This window comes from Pinus tabuliformis, chromosome 5_1 (genome assembly GCF_031772625.1).
Source record: "Pinus tabuliformis cultivar Carrire ecotype Pingquan chromosome 5_1, CPIR1, whole genome shotgun sequence".
Taxonomy (NCBI): Eukaryota; Viridiplantae; Streptophyta; class Pinopsida; order Pinales; family Pinaceae; genus Pinus; species Pinus tabuliformis.
In genome coordinates, this window is record NC_142305.1 from 399396036 (window position 1) to 399423061 (window position 27026).

Consider the following 27026-nt stretch of genomic DNA (forward strand, 5'->3'; position numbering starts at 1 on the left):
AATCTATAGATCTAAAGGAGGAGGGAGATGTTCCTTTGAGCTCTACTACGAGGACACTGAGATGGGTTGAGCAAACCTTGAGGGATGCCAAGGAGCATGTGGAGGCTCCTAGCAACACCTTTAGGCAAAGTAAACCACCAATGAGATTTTCTAGTTACATGACCTTGATGAGTTGTATCGGTGATTCTGAGCCTTCTACTATTGAGGAGGCTACAGATGTGTAGGTCTGGAAGGATGCCATGGTGGAGGAGTATAGCTCTATCATGAGGAATGATGTGTGGGACATAATCCCGAAGCTAGAGGGAAAATCAATGGTCACTTCTTGATGGATCTATAAGATCAAACATGTAGTTGATGCCAGTGTCGAGAAGTACAAAGCGAGGTTTGTGGCAATAGGTTTCTCCCAGCAAGAAGGAGTGGACTATAAGGAGACATTCGCACCTCTCACCAGAGGCATCCATTAGAGCAGTCATATCCATTGCTTCATAGATGGAGTGGAGTATACAACAAATGGATGAGAAGATTGCCTTCCTCAACGAAGTGATTGAGGAGGAGGTGTATATTGAGCAACCTGAGGGCTTTGAGATGCATGGGAGAGAGTCTCATGTGTGCAAATTGAAGAAGGCCCTTCATTGGTTGCAGCAGGCTCCACGCACAATGTACGCCAGGATCAATGGATATCTTCTTGGTTTGGGCTTCACCACATGTGAGGCGGACTCTAACTTGTCCTATGTACTTTTTGAAGGTGAGCTACTCATCTTGGTACTTTATCTTGACAAACTTTTCTTCACGGGATTAGAGAAGCCCATATAAATGTGCAAGGAGGATCTTGCTTCGAAGTTCGAGATGAAGGACATCAAAAGGTCTTCTGCATAGACTTGGTGTCTTAACATGTAGAAGATGATTTATTGCCTCTTTAGGTGCTTTCTTGATGGAGTAAGAGATTTATGTCTTCTATCCTAAATCTAACTTAGGACAAATATAATAGTAAAAGCCAATTAACTATTGTGGACTATTAAGTCAAATTCTAAAAATAAATAATGAAATTATTTAAGTGACATAGAAATGATCTCAACCACTGATCTACTAGATCTTCTAGAAGGGAGATTAAGTTAGGGATTTGGGCTTAATGAAGATTATAACATAAACCTAAAGGAGAGATGAAGTAACACAAGGGAGAGAGCATTTTTTTCTCTAGAGCATAAGGCTTAGCCAGACTATAGCGCAGAAGAGAGAGTGCAAGTTGATTCAGGAGCATTTCCACGACGTTGAATTGCTAGAGATTGCAAGGCTAAATTGGTGAAGTGAGAAGTAGGTTGAATTATTGGAGAGGTCGATTTTCCATGGTCGAATCTCCTAAGGCATAGAGGTTGTTTGAATGGAAGGCGGAGGGTCGAGTTGTTGATGAGAGGTGGGTCGAATTTCTTCAGAGGCTAATTTCTCGTTAGTTGAATTCTTCCAGTGGGGTCGAGTTATAGGTTCTAGTCAATTCATATTTCCTTGTAATTTCATTTTGGGTCAAAACCCTGATTTTCCTAATATTAATTAATTAAGAAGAAATGGTATGGGTGTTTATCTATTGTAATGTGTGATTGATCTCTCTCTAATTTTATTTCAGCTACATATAAATTTCTAGAAGTTAAAATACCGGTGATTTTATTTCTGAACAATTCAAAATTTATTTGGATAATAAAATTGTTAAAATTGGCCACTAGGGCCAAACTCCATGTGGGTCATCTTATTTATGGCAACTGATATTTTTCTTGGATTCCTCTTGTCAAGAGGTGTAGGATTGATATAACAATCATCTGATTCCGACATGTATTTATGGAGATAGGAATTTATTTGTAATACTTGACAATTTGTCAAGGTCGGCCATCAAGATAAAGTGTCTGGCACACCCCCAGCTTAACCTCAACGATTCATATAAAAGAAAGATACTTTGCGGCATTATTTCACATCATCTCTCACACGTGCTAGAACGAGAGACGGATTTCTGTTTTTAGGGCTGCGTTGACCAAGGTGCAGGGCTGATGACCGTTGACCGAGCTGCTGGGAATTGCGTTGACCAAATCTGAACTGCGCATTTCTGTTTTGGGTGCCACGTTGACCAAACGTTGACCAGATTTGACTGGTTAGGGCTAACTGCAAGTTGTACTATTCGTTCACTGTTGTTTGACAGTTGACCAAAGGTTGTTTTGAGCTGCCTATCTTTGTTGTTGAAGACCGAATTCTTCAAGGTTGACTTGAGGTCAAATTGGAGTTGTTTGACCAACTTTGACTTTGCTGGTTGCTGATATATTATTGCTGATATAAAAATATCAGATTTGTGGTATTGTACTATCTCTCTCTCTCTCTGCTTAATTATTTGAGAATAAAGAAGAATTGATCAAAGGGTTTTCCCGCATTGGGGTTTGTCCCTGGCTAGCCGCCACATCTTGTGTCTCTTGTCTTGGCTTGTATTCTGTCGATTTTATTTATGTTCTATCAGCATTTTACTTATATGTTAATGTGATTGCTATACTGAGAATTGACATTGGGCTAATAAAAAGAAATTGAAGTAAATTGCTCTAAGCATAGAACATACCATAACTTAACATGGTATCAGAGCTAAGGTAAAGACAAAGCCCAAGCAAGAGCAAGAGCAATCACCGAAGACTCTTGGAAAAAGTCTAAAGGCTTCATGGGTTCCTCATCACACTTCCCCGCCGAGGACAAGCTCTGTGAGAAGTCTGACTATCACAGATGGAAGATGTCCCTTGATCTGACATTGGAAAAGCAGGAAGTGTTGGACTATGTGAGAGGCAGAATTATGGAGCCTCCATCAAATGCACCGACTGCCACAAGGAACAAGTACACAAAGGGTGAAGTCAAAGCGAAGAAGATCATCCGGGACTCTATTGACAAGCGTCTCGTGGCCTATGTTTCCGAGCTGAACACCTCCAAGGATATCTACGATAGACTGGTAAGCTTGTTTAAAGTTAGTAATGTAAATCAAGTTTTGTTCCTCAAGAATAAGCTGAAGGATCTTAAGAAGGGTAAAGACGAGATATTCAATCCTACTTCTTAAGGATCACTGAGATCAAAAATGATCTCCTATCGAATGGAGAAGTCATTGTTGACAGGGAACTGACTATCACTACTCTTGGAGGGCTCCCATCTGAATGGTATGTATTTAGAACCACTCTTCTCAACAATGATCGAATTCCAGGATTTGAGGAATTGATGGCAAGATGCATTCAAGAAGAGACAAGGATGGTAGAGCAAGAAATGCCTTCATTCAAAGGCAACCCCACTGCTTTCTCCTCTCATGCTAAAAGGAGAAATAATTTTGGGTCTAAATTCAAAGGAAAGGCTGGATCAAAAGGTGGAAGGAAGGGAAGATGCTTCGCTTGCAATAAATTTGGCCACTATGCGAGGGAGTGTCCAAATAGGAAGGACACATCTCATGACGATGATCAAAATCACTCCCGAGGCAACTCCAACCACAATCAAAGGAATGGCAGGTTCAATGGCAAAGGAAAGAGGAATGTTGGAAATCAAGGAAGTGGTCAACCCTCCAAGAAAGCAAGGAACTCTAGGTATGAATCAAATGATGTTAACAATAAGCAAGATGAATATTATCTGATATCGGCCCTCTCTACTACCTCTCCTCTGGACTCGTTGGGCAATTGGCTTCTTGATAATGGTGCCTCAAGGCATTTCACTAGTTACAAGGAAGCTCTCTCTAATCTGATAGAGAAGGAGATCAACTTAGAGATTATTCTTGGAGATAACTCCACCTATCCTGTAAATGTTGTAGGGAATGTTACTCTTCAATTAAATCATAGTAACACGATCCATTTGCAAGAAGTCTTATATGTCCCCGATCTCAAGAAGGTCCTGGTGTCCATTTCGGCAATGGAAGACAAAGGCTACAAGGTGGCCTTCATCGATGGCAAGGTACATGTGTGGAAAAAGAATTTTAAAGATGCTTTTACTCTTGGGTTTCGGGTTGACTCTTTATATCAAGTTGGAGGATGTCTGTTGGGAGTCATGTCTTGCGACACATCTCTACAGTCTGAACTATGGCATGGGAGGTTTGCCCACCTTCATTATAAGGCTCTACCTAATGTGAGACAGATGGTGACAGGGATGCCCGAGTTTAAAATTGAGCATGAAGGTGTATGTCCGAGATGTGCCATAGGAAAGCTTAAAAGGGGACCATTCCCCATTCCCCATTCCCCTCAAGCAATAGCAAGACCTCTGATATTTTTCAATTGGTTCACTCCGACATATCTAGTATGATGCTCGTGAACTCCTTGGGAGGATATTTATATTATCTCACTTTTACAGATGACTATTCTCGCAAGACGTGGATATACTTCTTGAAAAAGAAGGATGAAGCGTTCTCCTGGTTTCGTCGCTTCAAAGCCTTGATCGAGAATCAAATCGAGAAGACGATCAAGATCTTAAGGACTGATAATGGGACCGAGTATGAGTCCAATGAGTTCCGTGACTTTTGCAAAGAGGTTGGCATTAAGAGGGAGAACACAACACAATACGCTCATGAGCAGAATGGTGTGGCGGAAAGGAAGAATCATATGATTGTGGATGTTGTTCGTGCCATGCTCCATGATCAAAGGCTTTTGAAGTTTCTATGGGCTGACACTGTGAATATCGCCGTATATGTTCAAAACCGATGTCCTCATCAAGCATTGAATTCCAAGACTCTCAAATAGATGTTCACTAGTAAGAAACCCGATGTCCCTCATTTTAGAATTTTTGGAAGTCCCGTATATTTTCACGTGCCAAAAGAGAAAAGAAGTAAATTGGGTGCATCTGGAAAGAAGGTAATCTTCGTGGGTTATAGAGAAAATTCTAAGGGCTATAGAATCTGTGGCTGGTCAAAGGGAATTCGAGATTAGTCATGATGTCACCTTTGATGAAGATATGGCTCTTAGCAAGGTTGAGAATCTTCCTATTCTAAGGAAAACCAAAGAAGACACCAGGAAGCTGAATGAGAAGGAAGATGAGACGATGCCCAAGGTGGAAGAACCTATGGATCCCATTGATCCCCCTCCGCAAGAACCTTCCTCTTCTAGGAAGAGGCCCTCGTGGCTTAGGGGGACACTTGATGATGCTAAAGGACACATTACACCCAGAAGGACTTTCCATGAAAGTAAGAAGCCGACCCAATATCAAGGATACTTGACCATTTTTAGCACCATCATTCAAAATGAGCCTTCATCATTCGAAGAAGTCGTGAAGCATCAAGTATGGAAGGATGTTATGAATGAGGACTACGAGTTCATCATGAAAAACAACGTCTAGGATGTGGTCCCCAGACCCCAGGACAAAACAGTGGTCACCTCAAAGTGGCTTTACAAAATACTGCATGGAATTGATGGGAGTGTTGAAAAATATAAGGCTCGCTTTGTTGCTCAAGGCTTTTCTCAAAAGGAAGGTATAGACTATGACGAGATATTTGCACCTGTTGCCCAAAACACCACCATCCGCTTGATCATAGCCCTTGCTGCTTTGCAAGGTTGGAACCTACATCAGATGGATGTCAAAACCGCGTTCTTGCATGGTTCGAATAAAGAGGAAGTCTATGTGGAACAACCCGAGGGGTTTGAGATTCATAATCAGGAATCTCACGTATGCAGGTTGAAGAAAGCTTTCTATGGGCTGAAGCAAGCACCTCGAGCTTAGTATGAGAGGATCGATAGCTACTTGATGAAGCTGGGATTCACTAGGAGTGAAGCCGATCCAAACCTTTACTTTAAGGTTGAGGATGATAAGCCTCTCATACTGGTGGTGTATGTTGACGACCTCTTCCTAACAGGTGCAGACCCTCTCATTCACAATTGTAAGAGGGAGTTGGCTTCCGATTTTGAGATGAAGGACCTAAGACTGATGCACTATTTCCTAGGGCTGGAGATCTAGCAGAAGCCAGGAGATATTTTCCTATCTCAAGGAAAATACGAGGTGAAGATATTGTAAAGATTTGGTATGGTGGACTGCAAGCTCGTGACTACCCTGATGGAGCTTAACTTGAAGAAGTTATGGGGTAGTGTTGCCGACCCATGTTGGGAAATGCTTTTGAGTATCGTCAACTCACAGGCACATTGATGTTCTTGGTGAACTCCCATCCAGATATATGTTTTGTTGTCAACACGTTGAGCCAATATATTGTTGAGCCTCATCACTCACATCGGATTGGTGCCAAGAATATTCTGAGATATCTTCAGGGCACAATCACTCATGGACTGAGATACACTACCGGAGATGTGAGGTTGCATGGATATTTCGATGTTGATTGGGCAGGCAGTGTGGGGGACTGAAAGAGCACTTCCAGGTGTTGTTTCTCTTTGGGTTCCGCCTCGATCTCCTGAATAAGCAAGAAGCAGAAGTCGGTGGCTTTGAGCACCGCTGAGGCACAGTACATTACTGCGAGTATGGCCTCCTGTGAGGCATTATGATACAAGTGTTGTCCTTGATGGCAACTCACACAGATTGTAGAAATTTTGAATAATTTAACACATATTCAATGGAGATTATCCTGATCATGTACTAATGCGGAAAACATACACAATACATAAGCTCCTCTACGTTGATCAAGAATATAGCAGCATCAATAACAATAAAACATCAAGAGCATTCACACATTAACACAGTATGTATCACGGGGAAAGCATCTCGCTAAAAACCCCACACTATCTGTATATTAATGATTGAGTCATGTAACATTACACAGCATAATACTTCTCACAGGTATCTCCACCTCTGTTACACACAATACAGCTCAGATCTGATCTCCAAATCTCTTCCACTGCTTGCCTGCCTCCACTGCTCAATACCTGCTCAAGAACTGATGAGAATTTGCTTCCCAAACTCGATTTTCACCTGCAAAATAGTCACTCACTCTTTGTGGACGTGAGCAAAGGCTAAAATGCGGGCCAAATACGTGAGTAAACTCATTGGCATACTCAATCCTTTGATTGTGCAAGATCTGGTGCACAACTATAGTCACAACTGATAGCAATCTGATTCTCTACCACCTGTCCCTGTTGAACTGAACATGCACTGACATGCAACTGAGTTAACTGATGTATTCTTTAGTTGTATTATGAGTTAATAATTAGTTTAACAACTCATCATTAGTCTATCTGCAGTTAGACTAACTACAACCAGTTTAACTAAGTTAAACTGAACACAACTCCATCAACTGTACCTCCAGTCCACTAAACTCAACTCACTTGAGTTCTAACGGAAGTCATGCATGCAACAACTCAACTGACTCATAAGAAAAACGAATTTCCTTCTGACAGCTGCATGTGCCACTTCCGTAGCTCAAACTGAAGTGCTCCAAGAGAATAAGATTAAGTTTATAGTCCAAATATTATTGTGAGATAATAATATTTGACTTTTCTATTTTTGACAGCCAGTCTAAAAATAGACTTGATCACTCACACTTTCATCAAAAATAGAAGTCCATCTATTTTTCCCAACTTGATCAATCATCCATAAACATAGACATGATCCATATGTCTAAAAATAGACTTGCGCCAAAAATAGCCTGCGGGCCCACTTAGTGAAGGCGACTCTTTTCACTAAGCTCCATCATCTTGTTGCAATCTCAACACAGATGACAGATCATAGTGCAGCAGGTCAGTAGCAAAGGATTGATGATCAGACTATAAAGAATGAAGAAAGAAAAGTATATACACAGGTTCACTATATACCAAGTCGTGTACATACACAGGTTCACTATATACCAAGTCGTGTACACACGCAGGTTCACTATATACCAAGTTGCGTATATACGCAACTTCGCTGTACCAAGTAGTGTATACACGCAGGATCGCTATATACAAAGGCGCGTATATCCTACACACGCACTTTCACGCAAGGAAAGGCACGTACATGTCAGAAAACTAAGTTTTGGGTCCGTGGTATTTAGTCCTTGGTATTTGGACCTATGGTTTTGGACCATGATATCTCGTCCGCAATGTTGAACCCGAGAATTAGGTCCATGGTATTGATTCTCTATGGTTTTGGACCATGGTATTGAGTAAGGCCTAAGACTATAAAAGGAGAAGAAGATCATTGGGCAAAGGCGCTTAGAAAGTCTTGAATATCTGATGAAGTATAAGATCCAGTATGCAGGTTATGGGTTCATGATGCTTTGCTTGATCTGAGCTAAGGAGGAATCTCAGCGATTGATGGAGAACAAGATCTAAGGATAGATCGGGATCAAATGGTTTGGAATGAATCATCTCTATATGGTTTGATTATGCTTATTCTAGATCTGTATACTGATGCATGTAATGTTCTGATCTGGGTATAACTTAAGTTTGAAATAGCTGCAACTCATGAATGAATATTTACAGATGTATACGCTGGTTGACTTTGATAAAAGCGCGTACATACGCAGGTTATATACATCTAAGTAGTGTATACCATATACACTATGATATTTGAAGTTACAGGTGGTTCTGGTAGTTGATGCAAAGTCTGAGTTCTGGTGACTATTTACTGGTGTCAGTATTCTGCATATTCAGATTGGTTGATTATGTTTAGCTTCAATGTTGATGGATGAGATCTATAATGGATCAAGATCATAATGACTTATCTTTATGTGATCTGATCGACTAAATCTGGTTGCTAACATGCGTATTATCCTTGTATATGTGATGATCTGGTTATGTCTGAAGTCAGGAAGTGCAGCGAAGACATAAGTAATTAATGACATATAGGCTGGTTCGCTTTGGTGAAGTTGCGTATACACGCTGGTTCGGCTCTTCCAAGTAGCATATGCACTCTAATGCATGATTTTTTATGATACAGTTATATTTGAACATTGTTGCAAAATTCTGGGTTCTGTTCTGTGTTCTGGTGACTGCAAGTTTGTTGACAGGGTTTCAGTGATTCAGTATTGGGTGATTCAGAGATTGATGATGCTAGTGTTGATTGATTGTGTGCTTCAATGATATTGATGGGTCCAGTATGAAAATTGGATGAAACGTGGCCTTCAGATTATGATGATGTGTTCCATGAGTATCCAGTCTGAAAATTTATGAAACGTGGTACCTGGAGGAAGAAAGAGAAGGTTGTAGCCTTCTGTAGGTCGGCACCTACATACTAGTACATCAGCTACTACAAGAGCTAAGGGGGTGGTAGCTCCCTTCCACTAGCAGCTGGAAAACGAGTGAAGCATTCAGTAGGCCGACACCTATGTACTAGTAAAAGGATCGGCTAGTACAAGAGCTAAGGGGGTTGTAGCTCCCTTCCAGGAGAAGCTGGAGAACGAGAGAAGGTTGTAGCCTTCTACAGGTAGAAGTCTGTGTATTGGTATAAGACTGCACCAATACAGAAATATTGTAAAAAGAAGTTTCTTATTAAAAGAAAATAGAGACGCCTTGCAACAGGTGGTTTTCACCCACATTGGGTTTCCACCTTACATCATGGTGTTCATGTGTGCTTCTTGTGTGTGAAGATCTATTCTGTTTTATTGTTCATATGGTTAATAAAAGTTCTGATGCACTAACTAAAGCAGAGTACATTACTGCGAGTATGGCCTCCTGTGAGACTGTCTGGTTGAGGAAGCTCTTCAGTGAGTTGTTTGGACATACATTGGATACTATCGTGATCCTTTGCGACAACCAGAGTGGGATTCGTTTATCTGAGAATCCCGTATTCCATGATCGCTCCAAGCATATCGATATCAAGTACCACTTTATCTGGGATAGGTACAACGAGGAGCAATAAGGCTCCATCATATCGGTACAGATGAACAGGTCGTCGACATTCTAACGAAGCCCTTGGGAAAGGTCAAATTCTTGACTTTCTGAGAACGACTAGGAGTCGTTGAGAGACCCTCTTATGAGGGTCATGTATGACGCATGCATTGAGCTTTGGGAGCTCCGAGGGGCTTGGGGTACTTCTTGGAGTGACGAGCGACCATAGGGGGACTCACCCTCCCCTAGTGGTGTGTTGTGTATAGGGTGAATGGTTCAGCCTTCCCCTGTGATACCCAGTGGCGACTTGTAAGCAGGATGAGCGATTCATTCTTCTCCTGTCAAGGCATCCTACCCATGCAGTCAGGGACTCATGGGAAGTACCTCTCATTTGGCCAATGAGCAAGGAAATGAGGATAGGGACCATAGTAGTACCGATGGACGCATCTTGTATCTACCATACTCCCTGTGCTAGGATGACCGACATTGATCTGAGATCAATTGGAACTGACTTCGGGTCAATTAGAGTAATATAGCTTACTCTCTCTTGGAACTGATCTGGGATCAGCAAGAGTGGTATGACACTCTTTGGAACTAACTTCGGATCAGTAAGAGTGCTATTGAGCAATCTCTTTTATCTGGGACTGACTTCGGGTCAGTGGAGTGATACATCCTCGATCATTTCTTCTTCTTCATAGTTTAGCAAAGCAGAGCACAGCCGAGCCGAGCAGTGCAAGGCAATGCATTTGATTGCAGAGATAGTACCCACAGTTAGATGGATTAGCAGATGGAGTTCTCCCTCGTTGAGAGGGAGTGTTAAAATTGACAACTAGGTCCAAACTCCATGTGGGTCATCTTATTTATGGCAGCGGATATTTTTCTTGGATTCCTCTTGTCGAGAGGTGTAGGATTGATCTAACGATCATCCGATTCCAGCATGTATTTATGGAGATATGAATTTATTTGTAATACTTGACAATTTGTCAATCATCTCATTCTTCTCTCTCCTAATCTGATTGGGAAAGCGTAGGAGCAGCTGATCTCTCACACGTGCTAGAAGGAGGACGGATTTCTTTTTTTAGCGCTGTGTTGACCAAGGTGCAGGGCTGATGATCGTTGACCGAGCTGCTGGGAATTGCGTTGACCAAATCTGAACTGCACATTTCTATTTTGGGTGCCATGTTGACCAAATGTTGACCAGCGTTGACTGGTCAGGGCTGACCGCAGGCTGTACTGTTCATTGACTGCTGTTTGACTGTTGACCAAGGGCTGTTTTGAGCTGCCTATCTTTTCTGTTGAAGACCGAATTCTTCAAGGTTGACTTGAGGTCAAATTGGCGCTGTTTGACCATCTTTGACTTTGCTGGTTGCTGATATATTATTTCTGATATAAAAATATCAGATTTGTGATATCGTACTATCTCTCTCTCTCTCTCTGCTGAATTATTGAAGAATATAGAAGAATTGATCAAAGGGTTTCCCCTCATTGGGATTGTCCCTAGCTAGCCACCACATCTTGTGTCTCTTGTCTTGGCTTGTCTTCTGTCGATTTTGGTTATGTTCTATCAACATTTTACTTATTTGTTAATGTGATTGCTATACTGAGAATTGACATTGGGCTAATAAGAAGAAATTGAAGTAAATTGCTCTAAGCATAGAACATACCATAATTTAACAAAAATAAACTTCTAGGAATAAATAATTGTTGCGAGAAAATAAACATGGTCCGGTATTAGGATATTTAACATAATCAAGGTGTTTGACAATAGGTTTCTATGGTGATTAAAGGAAAATAGTCATTACCTTATGGCTTAGATAAGATAAGATGATTTTATTAACATCTCACAAATGACCACAAAAATACGTCAACAGAACTGAAGAGTAAAACCAATATGAATACAATGTGGGAATGCCAACACAACTAGAAAATGTCGAAAATAATACAAAGAAAGAAACCTACATAAGTATAACATTAGAACATATGTATAAAATCATGACAAAGGTACCACAATGAATTAACCAGGTGATAAAAATGGAATTTCAGGACTCAAATGGCAGCAAGGTAGTGTTGAGAGGTATGTCCAATGGGGGCCCTCAAACTGTATCAGCCAAGCAAATGGAGGTAGTATATAATCATGGAGATTGCATGACAGAATATTTAATCACAAACCAGGAACCAGAAAGCAGCAGCCAACAATATTTTGGTTCTAAGAAGAACTTGGACGCTAGTGCACTGTCCAAGATACCAGCCACTTGCTCGCTAAGGAATATCAGCATAGATTGGAAAGCCCACCTCCTGGTAGAATATTCAAAAAATATATTTGATTGGGAATTGAAGGACGGTCTCGTCCTAGATGAAAGGTACAGGATAGAGGATGAAGTCATTTTCTATAAGGACAGGATATATCTAACTCCTAATTCTACACTCAAGTGCGAAATTTTGAACACTGTATGTGACCCACAGTTGGCAAGACACCAAGGACTCTTCGAGACATACAGGCATATCAGACAAAGGATTCCTTAGAAGGACCTCAATAGATGATGTGTTGAGGCACGTGAAGCGATGCATAATATGCCAGCACAACAAACTCAAGTGCACCCCTGTAGGATTGGCACGGCACGATGAGAACACCAAAAACGGGAGGAGACACTTCGATTACCCCGGAGCAAGGAAAAGTAAGTCTACAAATGAATTTTACAGGAGGCTGGAAGATCATGATTCAAAAACATTCAAGGATTGTGTTGAGAGACATGTGGCCTTAACTGAATCCTTGCCGAAGGCTGGTGAACTAAGTAAGCACATCACAACCCTACATGACCACTCTAGTTATGACTGTCTATTCAATTTTAGTAATAAGTACTGTTGTTTTCCCAACACTGGGCTTCAAGATAAAGTACTCTTTATAATCAGGATATGTTAGAAGCCGAAGCACAGGTCTTGTGTGACGCTAACACGCTGAGGAAAGCAGCATTAAGTATCTCTGAAGTCAGTGAAAATGTGGAATTCTTGACTGCCAGCTTTAGTAACAGTGGCAGTGACTGGGTGAACAGCAAGGTTATCAGAATGGCAGGTAAGAGTATGGAACATGATATCCTTTCATGGGTGAAATTTTCTTCATTACTTGGACTTGGGGCAACACAAAGCTCTCTTACAGCCACTAGCCAAGCCCCAAGGAAGGAGATAGGGCAGACGCAGGAGCAGAAACAGATGTCAATCTTGATCATCAACTATTTCACTATTTCTGGGGCGCCAATCAATCTAAAAATGTTTGCTACTGGAAAAATTCAGAACATTCCTGGTGGGCAGTTGACTCTAATGACACAGATGACCGAGAGTATGAACGTTGTAACCCTGTGAACGGACTCCTTAATTGTGAACTCATTGCTCTTCCTCAAGGTTTCAAGGACAAGAAAAAAGTGCTCCCTTTCCAAAATTGTATTGATAATTTTGAAGCACTATACGAATGTTATGTAAAAATTGTAATATGATTTTATGTAACTGAAGTTAATTAGGGAAGGGACACGATCAGAAGATCATGCCCTTCCATGAAAAGGCACCCTAGGCTATATATAAGCCACTGGCCCTCTATGTAAAATTCATCAAATCATTCAAGTATTAATAAGTATATTTATATCTTTTCCTGTCAAAACTAAGCTTATATGTTCCATTTGGTATCAGAGCCACCGTATGCGTGTTGTCTTCAACTCTGCAAACCTTTGGCGTTTCCCTACGTGGTGTTCTTCCATCTGCCCCATCCGCTATGAACCAGTGTTGTGAAGCCACTCTGTCGTCGTCTTTATGTCTTCTTATTCACCATCTGCATCCGTTGTTGTAGGTTGCTCAACCCTATGGTTGACACCCTACGACAAACAGACATTTCGTTGTTCCTTTCCGTCGTGAACACTGCCTCTCCCCTACATTCGTCCGCCACTAAATGTGATCTTTCCTTCGTTCGCCACTGAACGCGATCTAGCCGACAAATTCTAACACTTTCTCTTATTATATCCACCTCACGTTCGCTCCAAACACGTCACCATCTTCATATAATTGGGATATTTCTTCTTGACACCTCCTTCCCCACTATTCTATTTTCCAACCCCATATGACCCTCGTGTCCCATTGATTCCTTGTCCCCCCCATAAACCGCTCGTATTGTGGTTGTGGTCAACTTGTATTCCCCAATCGATGATCCTATCCCCCCTCATCCAACACCCCATTCCAATCTGTCCGCCATTAGCCACCATAATTTAACTTATATATATATATACATATACAAGTTATAAATTACGTAATAATTATATAAAAAGATTGTAAATATTAATTAATTATATAATTTAATATATATATATATATATTATTGCTAAATTATTACAGAAATTAAAAAAATAATAATAATAATTAAAAAAAAAAAAAAATCGAGTTAAGCTAGATAAATACACTCCACCACACACTCAATCAATGTCGTCATCAATGACGATGGTTGATTTTAATAAAAATTTGATAGATCTTGAGAATAAGGTTACCATACATGCTAAAGAAAACAAGGAACTCCAGGACACAACGAAGAGAATAGAGAATCAACTCAAGCATAATCATAAAAAATTTAAAGGAGATCATGCAATCCTTTCAAATAACATAGATCGATATCATGATGCAGCAATAATAGCTCATAATGAAGCAATGGCGGCGTTGAACTCTATTTGTGAAAAATTGAAAATTACACCTGATCAACTACCCCAGAATAAAAAATCTACTCAACAGTGTCACCAAGATCATTCAAATACATCAAATTCAGCAAAGTAACATCATACCCCAAAATCTCCAAAAGCATCTTCCATTCCCAATCAATAAATTAGTAACACGAATTTTCAAAATATGCAACTCTTGAATCAATACCCAAATATGCAGCTCTCGAATCAATACCCTTTCTTCATCCCAACAATTTCTACATATCAACAAAGAGCAAAACTTGAGATCTTCAAATTTGATAGTAACGAGAAATTCAGTGTTGCATGGTTCAATAAAGTGGAAAAATATTTCGAAATTTACAATATTGACAATGACGATGAAAAAATCAGGCATGCATCCATGCAAATGGAAGGAGAAGTATATAATTGGTATATGTGGTGGAAGAAAACGACATAGGTTATAAGTTGGACAAAATTTAAAAATGCATCCTTAAAGAGGTACCAAGGTGTCAAAGAAGAAGAGTGCTTCTCAACACTCACCATGCTGCAACAAAAACGAGATGTGGACGAATACACTAGAGAATGGAAAACTTTGGCTACACGAGTACCTAGGTTATCAAAAACTCACCTTATCCAATCATACATTACGGGACTCAAACCACACCTCCAAGATGAGCTTAAGCTCCATGATATCACCTCTATAGAAGAAGCAAGACAGAAAGAAAAAGTTGCAGAAAAGAAGCTCGAAAGAATACAGATGCCAAAAGTTGAAAGAGTATATTCGACACAAAGATTTCCCCAAATTGCTAACATGGATAATACAAAGTATGTTCCACCAACTACGTGAAGGAGGAAAAACTAATTTGGAAATGCAAAGAATGAAAGGAGGTAAGTGCAAACGTTGTGGCGAAAAATGGGATTCTGAACATAAATTTGTTAAAGGAAAAGATACCAAGACGTGTGTGAAGCAACCAATGATTCATATAGTGAAGAATCAGACATAGAAGAAGTTGAAGATTCTCCGCAATTTTCTCCAAAATCAGATAGAGAGAATATTCCGCAAGTGTCATTATCAGCCATGACAGATATATCTTAGCCCCAGACGTTATAGTTAAAAGAACATATCAAAAAGAGAAATTTAATGGTTCTAATAGATACTCAGATATGGCGGCAACACCCAGTATGAAAGTGATGGTAGCTGACGAAAAGAAAATTTAAAAAGTAGGGAAATGTCATAAAATCAAATTGCAGATTAAGGACTACAATCTACAATCTTCGTTCTACACTATACCCCTAGGAGTGGATGTGATCCTAGGGATCCAATGGTTACAAACCCTAAGCAATTAATCTGCCAACCATCAAAAGCAATTTATAAAGCTTAGATGGGAGGGGCAAAAATACAAGTTATATGGGTTTCAACCCCGTCATAATCAAATTGTATCCTCATACCAGATGATGAAGTTGATCCAAAAAGGAGTGTTAGGATATTCCAACACATAGGAAATAATTAAGTACAACTTGGTCTAGTGTATAGTTAGGTAAAGTGTGTTTCTTTAGTATGTACCTTTTGTAACTTACAATCCGATGGTCACGATATGTTCTAGACATGAAGTGCTCTGACGGTTCATTCTCTCCTTGGTATTACCGACACTTGATCCATGGATATATGTTTTGCAGTCAACACGTTGAGCCAATATATCAAATTGTATTACTGACACTTGATCCATGGATATATTACATAAGAAAGGGAAAGACAACGTAGTAGTAGATGCTGTGTCTAGAAAAGAAGAGCCATCAATAGTTGCAATTTCGGTTGTAGTTCCATAATGGCTTAATAGAATTCGAAGTGAGCATGCAAAAGACCCAAAAACAAGTGCTATAATCAATAACCTTCTTCAAAATTCAAAATTTCAATGGAAAAACAATATTATGCGGTACAAGGAAAGAGTTTACCTGATTAAGTGGAAAGACCTACCGGAAGAAGAACCCTCCTAGGAGACAAATGCGTTTCATCAAGAACACTTGTCATTACGTATGCTTTGAGGACAAAGCATCTTTTCGAGAGGAAGGCAAGGTTATGTAAAAGTTGTAATATGATTTTATGTAACTGTAGTTAATTGGGGAAGGGACACGATCAGAAGATCATGCCCTTCCATGAAAAGGCACCCTAGGCTATATATAAGCCAGGGGTCACTCTATGTAAAATCCATCCAATCATTCAAGTATTAATAAATATATTTATAATTTTTTTTGTCAAAACTGAGCTTATATGCTCCAACGAACTGATTGCATATGGCAGTTTTGTGTTCTGTATTCTATGGGATTGTACTTCGCCCATAACTGTGGAAACCATTGGAGGAGCATATGGAAGGTGGAGCATGCCTGAGTATGGAAGTATAGAAATTCCATGGGATTCAATTTTGTACATACCAACTGCGGAAGGCAGAAGTAAATTTGGAGTTTCAATCTTGATCCAATTTAGACATATTTGACAAGGCTAAGAACTAAATTTAGATAAGACCAAAAATAATGTGTATACATCAGTATCATAGGAGTTGTGATACAAAGTAAGTGTCTAAGGAGTTGGAGTCGGATGGACAACTCAATATTAGTTAAGGAGAGAGAGAAATATCTGAAGATGGAGTCAATGAGGTCAAGGTCTCTTAGATCTAATGACTCATGGTGAGGGGGTGTTAAATTTGGCAACTAGGGCCAAACTTCATCTTGGACAGCTCATATGAGGCAGCTGATATTTTTATTGGATTCCTCTCTCCTAGAAGTGTAGGATTGATCTAAAGATCATCCCATTTTGACATGTACAAATGGAATTATGAATTTATTTTGATTATGGACAAATTGTCAAGGTCGGCCAGCCATCAAAATTACACCTCAACGTTGCATATAAATACAAGGAGCCTCCTCCTCATTTTGACATCTCAATCACACTCATTCTTATCTCTCCTTCGTTGAAGGGGTACGAATTTCAAAGGCAGCTCTCCACACGTGCGAAGAAGAGAAGGATTTTTTGTCGCTGCATTGACCAGCATTGACTGAAGTTCCAGGAGGGTTGTTTTGACTTGCATTGACCAACGTTGACCTGTTTTGACTGCGGTTTTGTGTGGGGTATCTCTGTTTGGGTAGGCCGCATTCTGGGCACAGAAATCGAGGTTGTTTGACCACTGTTTGGCTAGCATTGACTGCAGAAGGGTTTTCTGCAGCATTGACTTTCATTGATCAGATTTGACTGGACTTTTTCAGACTGTTTTGGGCTGATTTGACTAGCTGTTGGAGGCTGAGTTGACCAAGTTTGACCGAGCTGTTTTGAGGTCAAATCTGCCTTGTTGACCAGCGTTGACTTTTTGGTTAGGGCTTTCTGTTACTGTTGTTTGACTAGTTAGATTTCATTTTGATTGGGCAAGTGAAAATTGTATATTGTACACTCTCTGTGCTGAACTTTTGAATAATTATAAGAAGAATTGATCAAGGGTTTCCCCACATTGGGGTTTGTCCCTGGCTAGTGCCATATCTTGTGTCCTCTTGTCTTGGCTTGTCTTCTACTGTTATTGTTTAAGTTCTATCTGCATATTACTATCATGTTGATGTGATTGCTAAACTAGATACTGATATTGGGCTAATAAGAAAATTGAAGTAAAATTGCTCTTAAGCATAGAACATACCATTGTTATCTAAAATCAACAGGGGGCAATGGGGATCACACTAACTCATTATCATAAGTCCTCGAGTACCATAGGGGGATCTAGTTTTATGATCCTTGGAGGATGTAGGGGTGAGGAAGTTCAGTTCTCCTACCTTCAAAGGTCAAAGAAAAGGAACTTTGAATAGATCTTAGATTGCTTCGATGGGGAAGAGAGGCACTCCAATGAGCAAGTGATCCCTTGCTCCAGATCGATCTATTGTTGAACCCTTATTCAATTTGAGGATGTGTGATCAGAGGTGTGGTCTTGTACCTTTGAACCAATATCAAACATATCGATCAATCTCCCAAGGGGGTAGGTTGAGAGGAGACCTGAGGTCTCACCACTCTATGGTCTGAAGTACTTTGGAACTCAGCATGTCATTTGTTGTTCCAATCTGATGGAAGGGAATGGAAGTATGAGGTACTCCTCCTATTCCACCCAAGGTTGTGCAAGTGGGGTAAGCATGCAAGAGTTGTGATCTATGACTGAAAATAGCATTGATTAAAAGAGCTAGGCATCTCTAACCTTGATATTGGAAGAAAGTAGAGAGCGAGACTCCTGAGTCCCTGTAGAGGCAGTAATAATATCCTTTGATTTCATAGCATATGAAGCACTGAAAAATGAGGTGCATCTCTAACTCTAGCTCCTGTTGGTGGCATATTTGGCAAAATCTATCAGAATGTGGGATATGGTGATCAATCTCCACTTGGAATTAATGAGAACCAACAAGACACTATCCCAAGGAATCTTGAGTGAATGCATCCAATGTGTGTATGTGTGGGGGGCGGGGGGGGGGGGGTAGAATGATACCATCATGCAACTCCAAAAAGTGTTCTAAAAAGTTAAAACAACATCAAATCCGGGCTCCTCAGGTGAAGTCCAGGTGACCTGAAAATATATTCAATATATGTCCTCTCTGATGTCCCAATTCATTATCTATCTGGGAAGCAAAAGACGGGCAGACACATCTAAGGAGTACCTAAAAGCAAGAAGATGTTATGGGGAGATGATCATCGACTAGAGAAGGAAAGACACCTTCAAAAATGGCACAAGATGTCCCAAAATTGATCTTGGAAGCATTGTCTCTTCATGAAAGCTAGGGACCCATACCGTTTGTTGAGCTGAGTTGAATGGCTTACCGTACACGAAAATGAGGCCCCATGAGCTAGACCCCCATGTAGGTATAAGTTGTGTTGATCTCAATCTCTTCCTCTCAAAAGTATGAGAAAGTGCTTTGATGCTTTGAAGATCATGACAGTGGTTTTACCTAGGTCGAGGAAAGACTAGCTCATCAATATCGATCGGGAAAAGAGCCAGCAAGAGGGGGCATCCCCACTTTACCAAAATGATACTATGAATGAAGTTAGAAAGTCCATGGGCAATCTTCTGGCATCCCAAAACTGATACATACAATCTCATGATGGCGCTAGGAGAGTCTCAGATATGTTTATGTCGCAAAATCTCTGGAATAAAGCCTCCCATGGCACTATGTAAAAAGCTTTCGCAAATTCTACAAAACAACAGTAAACTTTCAAGAGTGATGACGAACCTCCTAAATAATGGCTCAGAGTGTAAAGATGTGATCAATCATTTGGTAACTTAGGCAGAAGCTAGTCTGTCATCTAGCTCTGAGATGAGGACTCTTCAAATCATCAAAAAGCAACCAATGCAAAATTGTGGCATAAAGTTTCAAGAATGTATGTCCCATCATGATAGTCCGATAGTTGTTCTGATCAAAACTACTCCCCAATTTGTGAATTGGGCGAATGACGTGACTTGTCTAGGAGTGACAGAAACCTAAACATATCACATGGTTAAATAAATAAGCAATAAGTGATTCAAGGGATTGAATGCTATGCTTAAGTAATTCGGCCTAGAGGGCTTCTTCATCTAATGCTTTGTTGGTGCTCATAGTTCTGGCTACTCTCCCAATATCTCTCTTAGAGTGAAGGTGGCATGAAGGGGAAGTGGAGCTTATGTGGGTGGGAGGTTGCTCAAGAATGTCATAAAGGGAGGTTGTGTGCTAGAACATGACCTGGGGATCTAAGTCGGGCAAAATGGTGTGATGTCTAGGAAACAGCACATGCTGGAAGACTTTCAAGGAGTGGCGGAGGGCTGCGCAAAGTTCACACCTCCTCTAGGAGAGGAACATTCGCTTTTTGCAATGGAGTTTACAGTAGGTTTAACAGAGGCAAGGGGGAGGATGAGTATGTGTGTGTGAAGGTGAATTGGAGCTGTTTGTGGAGGATTTTGCATTCTTCATCGAACCAGTGATGCATGGGGTAGAACCAGCAATTATGAAAATCATCATAATCTGGATTTTCTTAAAGAAAATAGGATCACATGTTACCTTTTCCTCTGAACTGTCCTCGGAAATTTCACCATTGGTGCTTTCTGTATGAATTTCCTGCTGAGTTTCTTCAACATGATGGTCACTATCCTGTATCACAATGCACAGAAAATGTTTAATAGCACTGAAAATAACAAAGAGAATTAAAATAGCATCATAATTTATATACTAAAACAACTGAACTGATTTCCCATGCCATCATAATTGATGGAGCAAGAAAATTCAGAAAAAGAGTAAATAATATGATTTAAAAATGAAAGCTTGTATGGTACATTCAAAGCTAATCCTAGCACAACAGAGCCAGAGATCTTATCCATTTAGTTTTCCGTTTAATGCAATATTTTACAAACATTCAAACAGAATTTATATTTTCCCTTTCAATTGATCACATGTCAGAAATTCCTCAACAATGTTGAGCATTTGGGCAAATGTACAATTACAAGCAGATTGGACCAAACATAATTAGTGCTAGATTTAAGGGAATACTACTAGTTGATTCCTTTGTCATGAAATTTTTATGCTGATAATCATCATAATCTGCACTTTTCTAAAAAACCAGGATTAAGATTTGTTACCTTTTCCTCTAAGCTGTCCTCAGAAGTTTCAACACTGGTTTTTTCTGTATGAATTTCTTGTTGAGTTTCTTGAACATGACTATCACTATCCTGTATCACAACACACAGAAAGAGTTCACTTACACTGAAAATCAGAAACAAAATTAAAATAGTATTATAATTAATGAGCTTTAAAATCAAGACCACTGTATGTTCACAAAAGAAAACAATCTCTATGCATGGTTAGTTAAGAAGACTTTCAAAAGCATGCGGTAGGAAGCATGGAATAGGCCACCAGGGCTTCAACCTCCAACCATATCCACTATGGCATCAAATCTGGTTAGGAGACGCTATAGGAGAAGGATTATTCAAAACAAGTACACAATATCTCAGCACGTGCTATATACTACAAACACTAGATCTAAGAAGACATTTTAGCAGCTGAATTCCCATGGAATCCCAATATTCTACATCAATACTCTTATATGTTATTCAGTATACTGTTTTCATTCTGCTTCCTGACAGAACTGCTAAAACCAAATGTTCACAGTTCTCCAATAACAAGGACATGAGAAGAAATAATAATGTGATAAATATTATCTCTCCAGTTTCACCTCTCAGCAGCTCAACTATAAAACTAAGTAGCCAGAAACTGGGAAATGACAGACATGAGCCTCCTCAAACATTAGGAAAGAGAAAAATGACAGTGTCTGCATATTTAATGTTATAACTTTTAGCAAATAAGCTAATAGAAAACACTTAATAACTCATGATTCGCGATTAAAAAAATGGGTAGAAAAAGAGCTTTTATATAGTAGATTACACCATCCGATTACATTCCATCAGTTATCATGAAAATGATATATAGTATTGTCTAGATTGGCTTTTTTTCTGCATGTATGTGGTTACCTTTATTTTGACTGATTTTGGTGTGAAATTGTTTTTTCATCTTCTTAAAGAAAAAATGTCGACTGCGTGCAGCTCACTTTGATGGACTTATTGGTGTAACCTGTACATGTGGCCACAGTCCATTCATATGTATCATTAGTGTACTTGTCATCATGACTAAGGCCATACTTTACTCTTTTCTGCAATACTAGGTGTAATTAAGGCCAAACTAGTCAACTTTAATACGTAGGCTCAATAACTCTCTTGGGCAGTGCACCCTACTTATGTGGGCCCATAATCCCTATTGGGAGGACGCCCTATGTGAGTTGTGCGTACGCCGTAAATACAGAACTCAAACCTCATTTGTAAATCATCCTTTTAGATCATTGAGGCAAAGCTCTCCAATACAAGTGTTTTAGGCCCACGGGCACCAAATCTTTAGCATTCTCTAGTGGTTGGTATATTTTCTCTTTTGCATGCATTTATGCATCTCATTTATAATTTTATAGCATACTCATGCTTGGTCTCTCGCTCTAGAGCATTTTCATTTCAGCCTTAGCACACTTCTTTAGTGCTGGATTTTTCTCCTTTTACTACAGGTTTTAGGTTTGGCATTTTGGTTCCATTAAATCCCCACTCTGTGTTTGTGATCTCAAAACACTTGTCCAACACAGCATTGCTTTTAACCTGCTACATAGCTACAAAGAAACAAATTACTTATCAGATTTTATAAAACCAAATATAAAAAGATTTTGCAGTTCATGAGCTTACATTTTTGCCTTGCTCATCAACATAATGGTTATATGAAAAATGCACCATACCAAATGCGAAGGTGAAAAATAAAATATAGATGAATAAACAGTTTTAATTGGATAATTATATTGATAAACATTGTATATGTACTTAATAGATAGGGGCAGCCTTAACCAAAGAACTCCATTTTAGTATCACAGATGGATCATTTATAAATACATTTAACAAGTGGGAAATAAAAATTTCATTAATGGATCTTGTTACAGCAAACTCTAGCAGGCCTAGTGTAAAGCCTCACTAAGCAATCTAGCTCTTATAGCAACAAAGAGAACAGCCATCACTGTCACCTCGATGGACTCTCTCCTGCTGTTTTGTGGTTGGATGTTATCCCCACAAGGGAGGCTTCCTTGGCAAGACTTAGAGGTTAGATGACTAGGGTTCCAAGCCAAATGACTCTCCAAGGAGCTTGCAAATAAATCACATATAAAAATCTTCAATAAAGGAGAGTTCAAAGGTGACAGGAGTCTGTAACAAATAAAATATATATAAATAATGTAAAATAACATAAATGATAATAAGCATAAATAATAGTTAGTTAAGCTAGTAATTAGGTTGAAGAGGCATGTCTATTAGGACATAACTCTTCATGAAGAGACACTTGCCTGATATATAAGCAAGCCTCTCGTTCTCATTTGTAATTCATTCTCACTATTGTTCTTATTCATCTATTTAAAATATAATATTTATATCCTTAATGGATAATTTGATATTCCAAGTCTTCTGGAGTAATTAATTTGTGGAAGGAACTTTGTTCGCTTCAGAGTCTAATGGTTATGGGAATAGGTACCAACAAAGCTTTGAAGGCCAAGGAAATAGTTTCAAATGCACAAATACACTTTCACGAACCCCAATAAACTAAAAGAAAGCTATTATAAGCTAAGGTATTTATGATATGCATATTTACAGCATGCAAAGGCATATAACAGCAAAGAAATAAAGGAGAGAAGGCCATAAAAAAGGTAAGCAAGGGATAGGTCAACTTTAGGTTTCTAATGGTTAAAAATGCATACGGCAGAAACATAAACCCTAGATGTCAACCCTAAATCTAGGGTGAAAACATGCAATAAATGCTAGATTTTGCTTTTCAAATAGTAATAAATGCACTTTACATTGAAAGGACAATAACATATAGGAACTAGAATGCTATTAAATGGAAATTAAAACCAAACCATAACACTAGTTACCAAAAAATAAAGAAAAGAGAAGCGTAAAAGGTGATCCCACAACTAGACTAGTGCCTCTATTCAATTGGGCTATGGAGTCAAAGCAGGCAAGGTCAATGATAGAAGGACTTGGATGAAGGGGGTGGAAGACTAAATAGCTTCTAATAGAAACCCTAGCGACTTCTTTTAGTATGAGATTAAAGGTCAAAGGATGCATGCAACAAGTTTCTTTGACGGTTTCCTGAATGACAAATTTTGCATAACCTATAGAAACAATAGTTCATAAAAGATATTGCACATAATATGCAACAAGATAAACCCTAATTTCATAAAATAGCATGCAAATGGAAGAAAATGGTATTAAACTTACAAAATTCAAGCAAGAATCATTTTATCAATCCATAAGATAGTCCCTCCATGCAAAGATATCCTCCCCAAAACAATTTGTGACATCATGTTAGTTTTTGTAGCATCGGATGTGTTCTAGCCTTGAAATTTGGTGGAGAAGCTATAATACATGAGATCTCCAAAACTCAAAAATCGTTTCTGGAAATTCCACCTAGAAATGACTTAATTAGACTATTAACCAATTTTTAAATATTTCCTAAGTCTAAACTTAGGAAATATGGTTAATTAATCAATATTAATTAAGTCAAGATGAGAATCATCGAGAAACTCACACGGAGCGATCCAGAAATGATCCTAGCCACTGATTAAGTTTTAATCTTGGTCGTTGGTGCTCCAACAAAGGATTATAAGAGGAGGTCGATGTGGTGATGGGGAGATCACTTGACATACTTAAGTAGTTTGATTTCTTGGCAGATCGATTTCCACAGTAGCAGCAGTCAGTTACCGGAGAGAGCCAGAGAAGCGGTGAATGAGGGGTAGAGACAGTGAGGCTGGAGAAGGCATTCCAGATCCAGCGAGTGCATTTGCAGAGAGGTAGAAGAGCCACAGAGAAGCTGACACAGGGGCAACACAACAGCTTCTAGAGGCAAGTTCGATTTGCTAAGAGGGAGAGACATCTTCAGTTCCAAAGGTTGGGACGGAGTCCTAGAGTGCTGGAGAAGCATCTTTCCAGCCAGCAGAATGCAGAACTACTTCATCAGAGAACAATCAAAGGCTTGACGTCCAACACACTACACAGAGTAGCACGGACGCTAACGCAGAGGGTCAAAGGGCAAAGTTTCTGAAGCCAAGTTGTGTCGAGAGATTGCCTGTGGGGTGAGCAAAATTCCTCACTAGATTTTTCCCAGTATTTTTCTCTATAGGATTGCCAGATTTGGACATCCAATTGTACTCAGAATTTCTCACTACTGCATAATAATATAACCCTCAATTGCTGCACCGATTTTCCCACGTTGCGTTTTTCCGGGGACTTTTGTCCAAAAATAATTGTGTTATATTTTATGTGTGCTAGCATTTCTCAGCTTCCAACGTTTTATTTTTTCTCAGAATTTGTCAAGATTGCAGTGTGATTTATTCAATCTTTGTTGTAGCAAACAGCAAATAAATTGTTAAATAAAATTAACAATTAGGAGAATAATTTGTAGTTGTTATAATAAGATTCCAGCTTGGAATTTTCACGAGGTATCAGATCCAGGTTGATCAGCTGGAGAGCTTAGAAGAAAAAAGATTGAATTTTGTTGCTCACTGAGGGCAGCACGCCGAAATTCCCAAGGGCAGCATAGCATTTTTTCCAAGAGGCCGAATTGCTTGAGGTTCAATTTTTCTGATAGAGGAGCAGAAAAAATTCGATCCTTCTAGATCGAATGATTCTAGAGGCAGACGAAGTAGCTCAAATTCTTTCGTTGAGTAGACCTCCAGCTGGACACAGTGGTTTTTGCAACAGTCCGCTAGAGCAGAGCCAACGTCGGGGTGGAAGAGAGAAGAGCACACAAAGAGGGAAAATTTTCCTCAAGGAACTTCTAGTCTCAAGAAGTTTGATTTTTTTTGCAGATCAGCAGTAGTTGTGAGCAGGTCTTCTCACTCCAGAAGGGAGTGCGAATAGCAGGGCAGCAGCAGAGTAGAAGGAAAGAGGAAGTTTTCGACAACTAGTAGAGATGGCCACTGTTAGGCTTCGTGAACAGGTCTTCTCACTCTAGAAGGGAGTGCGAATAGCAGAGCAATAGCCGAGCCAAAGGAAAGAGGAAGTTTTCGACAGTCAGTTGTGATGGCCACTATTGGGCTTCGTGATCAAGACAAGTTGGATGGAGCTTCCAACTATGTCATCTAGAAGGCAAGGATGTCCTTCCTTCTAGATGAATATGGCCTGAAAGCCTATATTGATGCAGTGGTGGTAATTCCCCAAGATGCAGATCAGCAGAAAGAGTACAAGAAGGAGATGGTGCGAGCGAAACGGTTGATCCTAGATGGAGTCAGGGGTCATGTTGTTTCACATATAGCTAGCAAAGATACTGCCAAGAAGACGTGGGATGCTCTCTCCATGTTGTACCAGCGTATTTCCGAGCAGCGGAAGATGTACCTAGAGGAGAAGTTGAGACTCATATGGATGCAGAAAGGGGAAGGCATAGACCCCTTCCTTACCAGGATTCAAGAGGTCTGAGACCAGCTGTCAGTTGTTGGGGTAGCGCCTCAACCCACAGAGCTAGTGCGATTGGCACTCAACAGTCTCTCAAAGGAGTGGCAGGTCTTTGTCCAAAGCATATTGGGCAAAGATAGGCTACCAGACTAGGATAGAATGAGGGCCGATTTGCAGCAGGAGGAGTTGAGATGAGATCTGCTAAATAGCTCCCACAGTGGCAACAGCGACGGATCAAAGATGGTGAAGGAGGAGGAGAATGTGGCCCTTGCATCAAAGGGTCCCAGTCAGAGACAAGGGGAGCAGAGAAAGAAGAAGGAACTGTCAAAGGTCAAATGCTTCAGATGTGGTGATCTTGGTCACTACAGTACCCAGTGTCCTCTTAGGAAGAAGGACAAGGAAGAGAAGTAGGACCAAAGTAGCTTCAGCACAAATCGATAAGCTTTCCTCCAAGCTGGAAGAAGACTTCGCTATGTTTGTCAATATACCTCTAGGGGTGAGGTAGGGTGACTTGGTGTTGTAGCCGTGAAGCGCTACAGATGGGCAGGATCCTTGAGGAATCCACCTCATGGATCATTACCTGGCCACGTGGGCCCACGGTCTTTAGT

The 27026-nt window shown here is 39.9% G+C and overlaps 1 protein-coding gene across 2 annotated transcripts in view; it reads right to left on the reverse strand.

The window, feature by feature from the left end:
* The window catches only part of PSL4 (calmodulin-binding protein), a 225626-nt gene that overhangs the window by 138580 nt on the left and 60020 nt on the right, over positions 1-27026 (reverse strand). For both annotated transcript variants that reach the window (XM_089432256.1, XM_089432255.1), the window contains exons 6-7: positions 21034-21123; positions 20459-20548 (exon numbers count right to left, since the gene is read on the reverse strand). In XM_089432256.1, the coding sequence (XP_089288382.1) occupies positions 20459-20548; positions 21034-21123 (180 nt within the window). The remainder of the gene's footprint in view (positions 1-20458; positions 20549-21033; positions 21124-27026) is intronic.